The sequence below is a fragment of the Sminthopsis crassicaudata genome, chromosome 5 (assembly GCF_048593235.1).
Source record: "Sminthopsis crassicaudata isolate SCR6 chromosome 5, ASM4859323v1, whole genome shotgun sequence".
In the NCBI taxonomy this organism is placed as follows: Eukaryota; Metazoa; Chordata; class Mammalia; order Dasyuromorphia; family Dasyuridae; genus Sminthopsis; species Sminthopsis crassicaudata.
This window is the reverse complement of record NC_133621.1, coordinates 237403850-237416393: the sequence shown is the minus strand read 5'-3', so window position 1 is coordinate 237416393 and position 12544 is coordinate 237403850. Positions and strand designations below refer to the sequence as shown.

The 12544-nt window shown below is 34.7% G+C and overlaps 1 protein-coding gene across 5 annotated transcripts in view; it reads left to right on the top strand.

Moving 5' to 3' along the window:
- The window catches only part of KCNMB4 (potassium calcium-activated channel subfamily M regulatory beta subunit 4), a 144100-nt gene that overhangs the window by 26127 nt on the left and 105429 nt on the right, over positions 1-12544 (top strand). Inside the window, exon 3 of one of the 5 annotated variants that reach the window (XM_074270565.1) lies at positions 3549-10582. The exons of the other annotated variants lie outside the window; for them this stretch is intronic. Within the exon in view, the coding sequence (XP_074126666.1) occupies positions 3549-3597 (49 nt within the window). The 3' untranslated portion in view covers positions 3598-10582. Of the gene's footprint in view, positions 1-3548; positions 10583-12544 lie in introns of those variants that run through there. 5 annotated transcript variants of the gene reach the window in all.

Below are 12544 nucleotides of genomic sequence, written 5' to 3'. Positions count from 1 at the left end.
CTTTCAAATGTTTTCCAAATCTGGGGTTTGATATTTTCCATGAAAATTTTCAGCTATTTCTTGCTTTTGCAGTTAACATCTGCTTGTGGAGTGGATGTACTCTATGTTCTAAATCTTGACCTAGGGACTATGAATTTTTAAAAATATTTTTTAATTTGATAACTATATTTCAATATAATTGGTTTTCTTTGCAATCTTATGTATTTGTTTTTTAAAATGTTTATTCTGAGAATACAAAAAAGTTCAAGATCTCTGGTCTATAAGACTCCTGTCTTATATTTAGTGTCTCTGGGAATATATTGCTCATGATAAAAAACAACTGAGATACTCATAAAGCATTCTCTTCAAAGGTTATATCTATATATTATTATCATTGTATATTATATATTGTATATATTATCATTATCATTACTTGTATCAATATATATTATCATTATCATTACTTGTTCCCTCAGCCTTGAACATTTATGTATTGGAATAGTAAGAGTACTATCTGTTTTATCTAAGTTAGAGGCTCCATGCCAGATGAAACATTTTCAAGTATTTTAAAGGAACTTATGACTGTGACTGTAAAACTGCCTTTGATTATCCTTTGGGAATCATGAAGAACAGCAGGAGTGCCAGAAGACCAGAGAGAGCCAATGCCCTGATTTTATGGTGCTTGGAACACAGTACTTAAAAAATACTTGTCACAAAAAAGATGAATATTGGAAAATAGAGATTAGTAAACTTAATATTAATATCAATCCCTCACAAAATTCAAGAGTAAATTCTAGGATGAAAACTGTGCTAATAATTTCACTAAAAATAATTGTCAAACCTCATTTTTAAAAAATGCATCATCTGACAAATCAAGAAAATGATGTAGACATAAGGCATCTAAGCTTTAAATAGGCACTTGATAGTCCCTTATGACATTTTAATGTATCAGATAAAGAAATGTGATTGGATAGCTATGTAATAAAAAATAATAATGATCAATGTCTACAATGTGAGGATTTAGAATTATACATCACCACAAGCAGTAATTTAGCAATACCAAATAATGATGGCTAGATTTAACATTAGAAACTCACTATCTTTCATGATTTGACAGACAACAAATGCTTTTATTACAAATACAAATCCTTTTTTTTTCTTTTAATAGTTTTTATTTACCAGATATATGCATGGGTAATTTTACAACATTGACAATTGCCAAACCCTTTGTTCCAACTTTTCCCCTCATTCCCCCCCCAGATGGCAGGTTGACCAATACATGTTAAATATGTTAGAATATAAATTAAATACAATATATGTATACATGACCAAACAGTTGTTTTGCTGTACAAAAAAAAATCTGACTTTGAAATAGTGTACAATTAGCCTGTGAAGGAAATCCAAAATGCAGGCGGGCAAAATTAGAGGGATTGGGAATTCTATGAAGTGGTTCATAATCATCTCCTAGAGTTCTTTTGCTGGGTGTAGGTGGTTCAGTTCATTATTGCTCTATTGGAACTGATTTGGTTCATCTCTGAAAATGCCACATCCATCAGAATTGATCATCATATAGTATTGTTGTTGAAGTATACAACGAACAAATACAAATCTTAATATGCTTTTGAGAACTCACTCAATAAACAAAACGATTGGCACACCACCAAATAATGGCAAGAACAATTGATATTTTGTAAAATGTGGCATTTTCTACAGAGACATTTTAAGCCTGTTATGATTTAGGCCAGTCCTATCTGTCATGATCTCTTTTTAATTAATTTGGCTTTTATTTCAAAAGTCATATTGACACATCATATTAATTAGTTAGTATACATAGATAAAATCAAGTCATATAATTCTACCTAAAAAAATTCTAATTTCCCCCCTCCTGGAAATTGTCTCAAATGATATCAAAATGTCATTTGAACTAAAAAATAAAGTTCTTATTATATGCCAAAAAAAAAAAAAAAGACTAGAAGCTTTGAGTTTGAATATGAAGATCAAACTGAACCAATAGATGATATTTACAAATACTTAGGTCTTCTCCAGATAAGACACATCAAGCATAATGCCATGGAAGAGAAAACTGTGATGGTACTTGCCAAAACATTTCTGTTCTAAGTCAAAGCTCAATGAGAAGAACACATTTAGAATACTTTGTCTCTATTTTACAAAAGAGGAAACTAAGATTGAGGAAGTACAAATGATTTGCCCTGGGTCTGTGTCCGAGGCAAAATTCAAAATGCATTCATAACTGATATAACAACTGTATTCAAAGAGCATTGATTGATAATTTGATTATTTTCTATATATTTAATTTATAGCTTGTTAGTGACTCACTAGATAGAGGACTAGGCTGATGTCAGAAAGACTCATCTTTGTGAATTAAAATCTGGCCTCAGAAAGATATTTCCTAGCTATGTGACTCTGGGCAAGAAATGGCAGACTACTGTAGTATCTTTGCCAAGAAAACCTGAAATGGGGTTACAAAGATAGCCCCAGAGCTTAGCACAGTCCCTTACACATAGTTGACTCTTAATAAATGTATGTTGACAGTGGCATAGGTTAGGTTCACAGGGCAAGATAGTGAATAAAAATAGCAATCTAATCTTTGACAAACCCAAAGATCCCAAATTTTGGGATAAGAATTCATTATTTGACAAAAACTGCTGGGAAAACTGGAAATTAGTATGGCAGAAACTAGGCATGGACCCACATTTAACACCACATACTAAGATTAGATCAAAATGGGTCTAAGATTTAGGCATAAAGAACGAAATCATAAATAAATTGGAGGAACATGGGATGGTTTACCTCTCAGACTTGTGGAGGAGGAAGGAGTTTGTGTCCAAGGGAGAACTAGAGACCATTATTGATCACAAAATAGAACATTTTGATTATACCAAATTAAAAAGTTTCTGCACAAACAAAACTAATGCAAACATGATTAGAAGGGAAGTAACAAATTGGGAAAAAATTTTTACAGTTAAAGGTTCTGATAAAGGCCTCATCTCCAAAATATACAGAGAATTGACTTTAATTAATAAGAAATCAAGCCATTCTCCAATTGATAAATGGTCAAAGGATATGAACAGACAATTTTCAGATGATGAAATTAAAACTATTTCCACTCATATGAAAGAGTGTTCCAAATCACTATTGATCAGAGAAATGCAAATTAAGATAACTCTGAGATATCATTACACACTTGTCAGATTGGCTAAGATGACAGGAACAAATAACGATGAATGTTGGAGGGGCTGTGGGAAAACTGGGACACTGATGCATTGTTGGTGGAGTTGTGAAAGAATCCAGCCATTCTGGAGAGCAATCTGGAATTATGCCCAAAAAGTTATCAAAATGTGCATACCCTTTGACCCAGCCATACTACTACTGGGCTTATACCCCAAGGAACTACTAAAGAAGGGAAAGGGACCTGTATGTGCCAAAATGTTTGTGGCAGCCCTTTTCATAGTGGCTAGAAGCTGGAAGATGAATGGATGTCTATCAATTGGAGAATGGTTGGGTAAACTATGGTATATGAATGTTATGGAATATTATTGTTCTATAAGAAATGACCAACAGGAGAAATACAGAGAGGCTTGGAGAGACATCAACTGATGCTGAGTGAAACGAGCAGAAGATCATTATACACTTCAACAATGATACTGTACGAGGATGTATGCTGATGGAAGTGGATTTCTTCAACACAGAGAAGAGCTAATCCAATTCCAATTGATTAATGATGAACAGAACCAGCTACATTCAGAAAAGGAACACTGGGAAATGAATGTAAACTGTTATTTTTACCTTCTGAATCCAATTCTTCCTGTGCAACAAAAAATTCGGTTCTACACACATATATTGTATCTAGAATATACTGTAATATATTTAACATATATAAGACTGCTTGCCATCTGGGGGAGGGGGTTGGGGGAGGAAGGGAAAAAATCTGAATAGAAGTAAGTGCAAGGGATAATGTTGTAAAAAATTACCCATGCATATGTACTGTCAAAAAAATGTTATAATTATAAAATAAAATATAAATTAAAAAAAAATAAAATAAATGTATATTGATTGATTGAATTGGGTTTCAAAAGATCTCATAAACCCAAACAGTGGACCTAAGATAATAAACTTAAATAATTTAAAAGTGAAATGGTGAGTCCTGAAACAGTCAACTATACAAGTACACAATTATGTTATCTGAATGGGAGAATTTGACTTAAAAGCTAATCACGTGAAAAAGACTTGTAGGTTTTAAGTTGATTACAAGCTAAATATTAATCAGTGTAGCCTACTAGAAAAAGAATTAGAGTTGGAATCAAAAAGCCTGGATTTGAATCCTTTATCTGCCACTTACTACTTAAATAAGTAGTAACTTCTCTAGATTTGTTTTTTTATCTGGTAAATTAAGTGATTAAGCCTGTAAAAGTCTTTTTCCATTAAAAAAACCTTAGGATCTTAGTTATAGCAACTTTAAAAAGCTAATGGTTTTACTTTCTAATAATATGATGGTGCCAGGAACTTATTAATGTGTATTCCCTTTGATAATGTAACAAACAAATCAGCCAATAATACCTAAGCTCCTAAGTATCAGGCAGTATGCTAATTACTGAAGATAAGTCAAAAAATCTCTGCTCTCAAGCAACTTAAAATTCTAAATGGGAAAAAAAACCCTAAAGATTCTTATATGTAAACAAAATATAAAGAAAATACATATAAATGCAGAAGAATTTGTAAAGGGACAACAGTGGAAATTGAGGGAGTTTGGAGCTTTGTTTTGAAGGATGACAGAGATTCTGTGAGAGAGTTGAGAAGTAAAAGCCTTCAAGGATGGAGGATGGCCAGTGCAAAGTCAAAGAGAGAAGAGATGAAGCATTGTATTCAAGGAACTGAGAAAAAGCCCATTGGTGTAGACTATGGGGTACAGGAAAGAGAGTAATGTATGGTGAGGCTGGAAAAAGAGGTTGGAATAAAGTTTTGAAGGGCTTTAAAAGCTAAACAGAAGTTTTATAGAGGCAGTAGGAAGACACTGGTAATTATATAGTGACATGATTAAATGTATGAATAAGGAAAAGCAGTTTGGTAGCAATGTGTAGAATGATCTGGAATAGGATGAAGTAATAATGGTGACAGACATGGAGAGGCCAATTTGTAATAATCTAGGTAAGAGGTGATAGGGCCTAACTTTAGGTGGGACCAATATGAGTAGAGAAAAGGGGTGGGACAAGAGAGAAGTTGTAGATGTAAGAAAATCTAGATTTTGACAACTGATTGAATATGTGGGGTGAGGAAGAGTGAGAAGGCAAGGATAATGCTAAACTTGTGAACCCAGTAGACTGAAAGAATAGTGGTTCTTTCAGAAGAAATAGAGAAGTTTTGAAAATAGATGGATTTGAGAAAGAAGATAATTTCCATCTTGGAATTGTTGAATTTGATATATCTTCTAGATGATTAGTTTGAAATGTTCTGTAGGTAATTGGCAATGTGGTACTCAAGATCAGAGCAGAGATATGAGGCTGAACAAAAATCTGGTTAGCAGCAAAGATGATCGCTTTGATGCCTCAGGAGATCATGTTCCTGTGTCAGGTACCTCATGGTGAACACTCCTCTCACTTTTCAGCTTGCTTTTGTGTGTTGTCTTCCTCAATATATTGTAAGGTCTATTGAGGGTAGAAACTTTCTTTTTTTTTTTTTTTTTTTTGAAATTTGTGTTTCTGAGGCTGTACTAGTGTCAGTGCAGAGAGTGGTGGGAATCCCCTTCTGGTGGATGCAGGTTCAATGTGAAAGAATTCACGAACCTGAAATATTAGTGGCAAAAAAGGAAGTTTGTTGGCACTGAGAAGAGAATGTCTTCACAGCAGGCAAGAGTCCTGGTAGGCAGCTAAGCCCTACTCTGGACTTCTGCAAAAATATGGAGTTTAGAATTGTCCTTTATAGAAGTCTAAGGCTAAAACTTCCAGTTGAAAAGAAAGCCAATGCCCTCAGGCCTAGATACTTGGAGTTTCAAGCACTTAACATCAGACCCAGATCTTCCAATTGAATGAAAATCACTTTGAAGGCCTGAAAGAATTTGGAATTTCCTGAAAATGGTTGGCATCCCCCAAAGATTAATGTGGGGGGCGGAGAAAGTGATTTGCCCAAGATTTCTAATTGAATGATGCCTCTTAACTTGTCTGGGGAGATATGCTTTCCCAGGAGAGCCTGAGACTCTGAATCTCCCTTATAGATCAAAGGGGACACAGCTTCCAGAGTGATTATTTTACGGATTAAAGGGGACACAGTTTTGTAGTAGTCTCATCAACAATTTTTGATGTTCATGAGTCAATTGCCATATTTATAGGGTTAACAGCCATGCTTTTTCAGTGGTACTTGTAGTCAAGAGATGGAACCATCTGATGTTTCTTGGGCCTTCTCCATCTCTCTTCAATGGACAAGGCAAATACTGCTCATTGGCACCCATCTGATTTCTTCTCCATCTGTAGAGAGACAAGCAAATCCTCTCCCCCAAGCAGTTAACTTATCTGATCCCTTCTATTCACCACTTTCTGGATCTCTGCACATCATCTGGTGATTATCTAATGATAGTAGAGCTGCTCACACTGTTCACTGCCCTTCTGGTGGGTTATAAAATCTGTCTGCCGGAGCTACTGCCTCTTTATCAAAAAATCAAAGAATTTATACAAAGAGCTAAATTTAAAAGTTCTTTAGGGTTACCTGTGGCTTTTCCTTTCTTTTGTTTTTTTGGAGGAGCGTTTTGATGTGTCTATGACAGCGAACATCAAAATTGTTGATGAGACTTCAAAATCTGCAGGAATCATTGGTTCCCTAACATATAATGAGACTGTTGCAGGACTTCAAAACATGAAATAATGGACAATAGATTGGTGTTGGACATTCTCTTGGATGCTGAAGGAGGTGTATGTGTGATTGTTATTTATTCACCCTCCTTCTAGGACTTATGGATATGTATAATTCCTCATGTTGATTAATGTTTGTTACATCATTATTAGCCTGTGTAATACCCCCATGCTGAAAGAATGTTTATTAATGGAATATTTACTTGATAGGCTGTGAATGGCTGACCCTTGGATTTTGTTTTACGTTGCCACTTTAACTAGAGACTTGAGTGAAAACATAGAAGGCATGCTGCTGAATTTTGCCAATGAAATAGAGTCATAAGATAGTGTTAATATTTTGAGTGGCTGGAAGTAATGGCTGAAAAGAATAAAATGAATCTTAATAGGAATTCATGCAAAGCCTGGCATTCAGGTTAAAAACATAAATTTCACAATAAAAGGATGGTGGACAACTGGTCAACAGAAATTCAAGTGAAAGGGTAGGGAATTACTTTAATAAAAACTTAATATAAACCAAAAAATGTGACTCCAAATATTAATACAACCTTTGATTGAAAAACATGGCAGATGACAAATAGTAGAATGATATTTATCTCAAAAGAGAGAGAATTCATAGGTGTCAAGATGATTGCTGACTTAAAGTGTTAAGACAGAAAAAGAATTGAGGACATTTTGCTAGCTTCCAGAAATTAGAACAAAAACTGTAATGTTCGGGCTGGCTTTCTGGAGGTCCTTCAGATAGGTCTTGGTATCAGCAGGATAGACACCATGAGAATGGTCAAAAATAGAGTCTAGATTCTTTATTCTAGCCCAGTTTTGATCTTAGTGCAGGAGGCATGAGAGCCACCACAAGGCTGAGAGTCACCACAAGGCTGGTCAAAGATAGAATGTCTATCTTTCAGTCCTTCTTAGCCCTTGTATACCTTATTGTAATTACATTATCACAGCATTATCACAGATTATGTGTGAATTTAGAGAACCATTACATCACCATGCTAAGTACTAAGTATATGTGTGAACTAGAGAACGAGATAATCAATTTCACTGAGTTAACACCTTGTTTCAAGTATACTTCTCTAAAGTTCCACCCTCTACACAGTTTCACCACCCTTGTCATTTCTAGTGTTTAGTGCAGTTATTGGCATATCTTTATTGTTTAATCATTTCAATTGTATCTAATTCTTAATTAACCTATTTGGAGTTTTCTTGGCAAAGTTACTGAAGTACTTTGCCATTTCCTTTTCCAGTTCATTTTATAGATGGCACTGAGGCATAGAGTTAAGTAACTTGCTTGAGTTCACACAGCTAGTAAGTGTCTGAGGCTAGATTTGAACTCAGTAAGAGAAGTCTTCTGACTAAATGTCTTCCTGACTAAACTTTATCCCCTGTGCTACCTAGGTACTCTATCTGGCATTTAGTAGGAACTTAATAAATCAATTGAACTGAATTTAATTACCCATTTTAGAAGAATGCCATCTATGCTTCCCTATTCAGTATTATTCCCATCCATTTCTTTCCATATATTTGTCACATGAATTCATCCCATCATTCTGAGGTTCTTCCATAAATTCTTTCATGAATGTGTGTGGGAGGGAGACTCTTCCCAAATTAAAATCTGAGATTCTTGAGGTAAAAAAACAAACACAAAAAAGGATTTATTACAATCTTGCAAGGAAGAGCAACTCCCAACAGAGAGGAGTGCCAAGCATGAATTGCAAAACACAAGATTATATAAACCCTAACACAGAAGCCCTCCATCCCCTTCTGAACTTTTCTCCCATTGGCTAGGGGAGTTCAAGCTTACATTCTAACACAGAAATCTACCCCATAGATAAAGAATACTAGTTAATACTATACTCTTTACCTTATTAGCTACTTAAATGCCAATGAAAAGGTTGGGGTAGGGATAAGGGGGTGGGGGGTGGAGGAGAGAGATAGGAAGGGAATGTAAGTATCTAAGATAATCAAACACCTGCAGCTTTTAGCTATAGCCCAACTTGTTATTGCCAAGTCTTAAGTCACAATTAGGGTATAGGGTCGAGGCCACATTTTTATGAGAGGTCTTCTTTCAGTTCATGTCATTCAATTTTTCCTCTTACTAATTTTTGAAGACCTCTCACCTCCTTCTTGATACATTTCCTCAACCAACTCATCCTCAGCTTACAATCCCTCTGGGCCTGGTTTGTCCTTTTTCTCTACTGGAGTCCATTCTCGTCTTTTTAATATTCTAAGTCTAATTGGACCTCCCTCTCCAGGTTGTTCATTTTTTATCATCTTGACCAGTGATGTCTGTACTACCCTTGTGATAAACTATATCACACAGGGAAGGCAAACAGGGAGGGTAGTATGATTCCATTTAAAACTATCAGCCGGAACCAAAGAATCTGTTTCTACCAGTTGCCTCCAGACTAAGATCTCTTAAGAGGTATTAAATAGTGAGGACCAGGTCTTGAATGGGACATAGGCCAATTTTCTGATGTTTTTGGCAATGTCATTATCATCAGTTTTCACATAGCAAGTAGACAGATTTAATTTCCCACAAACTCCACCTTCTTCAGTCAACAAGTAATCTAATACCAATCTGTCCTAGAGTACTGCTACCATTTACATCACCATTAATTAGATTAGGTAATCCTTTACAAAAAAAATATGCCTATCACAAACAGAAATATTAAAATAGACAGAAATATGCATCTAGACTAGTTCAAATATTCACTTATCTACTTATTTAGGATATAATGACCATATATTTTCAGATAGGACACTACAAGATCTTACATACTTGAAGTGTACTTATAGTTTCTACTGACCATTTGCCCTGATTATAGAAATTTGCTATAAGAGGAAAAAGCAGGAATATCAATCAAAACTAGTCCTTTAAGCCTCAGCCCAAGAGCACATGCATGACAGAATGAAACATCCTTAGCTCAGTTCAACTTTAGGTAATTATACACAATAATAACTGATAACTGTAAGAGATTCATCCTAGAAAGTTCACAGTTTATCTTATCATATCTAAGTAGATGGTCTTAAATTCAACATTACAGAAATCATTTCTTTAAGATGTTCAGTAGATTTGTTAATCTATAACTTTTAAGTATTAACCATGTTCAAAGGAACAAAGATATAGAGCACCGTTCTAAAAATCTCCTTTCGCAATTACACATGTCTATTACAATCTCATGAAAAGGGGCAATTTCTAGTAGAGAGGGAGGAGTGCCAAGCACAAACTGCAAAACACAAGATTGTATAGACCCCCCCAATACAGAAGCACCATCCCCTTCTGACCTTTTCTCTCATTGGCTAGGGGAGTCCAGACTTGCATCTTAACACAGAAATCTACCCCAGAGACAAAGAATACTTGTTAATACTATACTCTTTACTTTACCTTATTAGGTATTTAAGTGCTAATGAAAAGGTTGGGATGGGAAGACAGGGGAGACATAGGAGGGGAATGTAAGTTTACTTAAGATAATCAAATACCTGCAACTTTTAGCTATGAGCCTACTTGTTATTGCAAAGTCTTAAGTCACAATTAGGGCATAAGGTTAAAGTCACATTCTTATGAAAGTTCTTCACTCAGTTCATCCCATTCAAGTACATCAATTTATAACCCATGGGTTGTCCATCAATTACTACCCCATTTTCCCCAATTCTGTATTTTTCCAATAATATTTTTTATCTCAATTATTTTAGATCATTATAAGAAATTGTAACCTCTTTCATGCCTCTCTTTTGCTTTTTTTTTTTGGAACATCCTTAACTTTAGTTCTTCAAACACTATGACTATGACCAATAGCATCTCTCTAAAATGTTATGCATTTTATATATATAGTATATATGTATATATATATATATATATATATATATATATATATATATATATATATATATATACATAATATTAAAAGATAAATCTTTTTCCAGGGAAAAGCTTGAAGTCATTAATAGAACTTTGTAATTTCTTCAATGCAATTTAGCCCTTGTTTTTAATATGAGCCCAGCTTATATATTATATATGTCCATCTTCAGTTTTCATTGGAAGAATTTAAATCCTTTATACTATTATTGATAAAGAATAAACTAAAGCATATTTATTATATAATCCTGATAGCTCTTTGGAAGGATGGATGCAATTTAAAAATAATCTTTATCATTTTGAAATATAACCCAGGATTAAACTTTCATTCAGCAAACAGGGTATAGGCAGGGTACCTTTGGGGCCTAGTAAGAGATCTGAAGTCTGCACTTCTATCACAGCTGCAACAGAACATTGGGTCAGTCTAAGGAGATGACACTATTTAGGCAGCCTGCACTGGGAGGCACCAGAGGAGGTACGAAATGTACTTGACTCTGATGTTCAGCTGTGGCCAAGAGTCATCTCTTGGTTGCTGATTGTGCACGGGTGAAACAGAGACATGCCGAGACCATCAATCATACTGAGCCACTAGGAAATAGAGGCAGAAGCTAGGAATTATAACAGAGGGTAGAAACTTATCCCAGCTACCCACTTCAGAATAGCAGTATCCACAGAATCCAGACTGCAGAGACTACTGAACTGGTTAGGTTCTAGTGTGATTACTCTTCCCAAGCTTGTGGGAAAGAATGAAGCCCTCAAGCAGACACAAAGACCTAATTCAGAAACTGAAACTGAAGATATAAGCTAGAAAACTCCAAATACAATTAATAAATACGATCAGTTACAAGAACTTCAAGTCATAAAAACCTATAAGAAGAGAGAACTCCATAATAAGTACAGATAAAGCCTCAAAAGAAAAGATTAGGTTGGCCTCAAAGACTCCAGAAGTAGGTGGGAAAAGTTAAGCAAGTAATAAAATAAGAAATTAAAGCCCCAAAGGAAAAAAAAAATTTGAAAAAAACAAAAGAAAACCAAAAGATGGGAAATTTCAGATAAGTTAGTGGAGTATCAGAAAAATAGAATGAACCAATCATAACTCAATTATTCAATGAGACAACAAAAAATATTAGAACAAAGTCAAATACTGTAAAATTAAAAGTTCTATCAAAATCAACTGACCTAGAAAAATGGCCAAGAGATAATTTAAGAAACATTGGACTTTTCTGAAAACTATGATCAAACCAAAAAAAAACCGTAGATACCATATTTCTTTTTTTTTAATATTTTATTTTATTTTATTTTTATTCATTTTTCCAAATTATCCCCTCCCTCCCTTCACTCCCTCCCCCCATGACAGGTAATCCCATACATGTAACACATGTAGTTACAATATAACCTAGATACAATATATGTGTGTAAATACCATTTTCTTGTTGCACATTAATTATTAGCTTCCGAAGGTATAAGTAACCTGGGTAGATAGACAGTAGTGCTAACAATTTACATTCACTTCCAGTGTTCCTTCTCTGGGTGTAGTTATTTCTGTCCATCATTGATCAACTGGAAGTGAGTTGGATCTTCTTTATGTTGAAGATTTCCATTTCCATCAGAATACATCCTCATACAGTATTGTTGTTGAAGTGTACAGTGATCTTCTGGTTCTGCTTATTTCACTCAGCAACAGTTGATGTAAGTCTCTCCAAGCCTCTCTGTATTCCTCCTGCTGGTCATTTCTTACAGAGCAATAATATTCCATAACCTTCATATACCATAATTTACCCAACCATTCTCCAATTGATGGACATCCATTCAACTTCCAGTTTCTAGCTACAACAAAAAGAGCTGC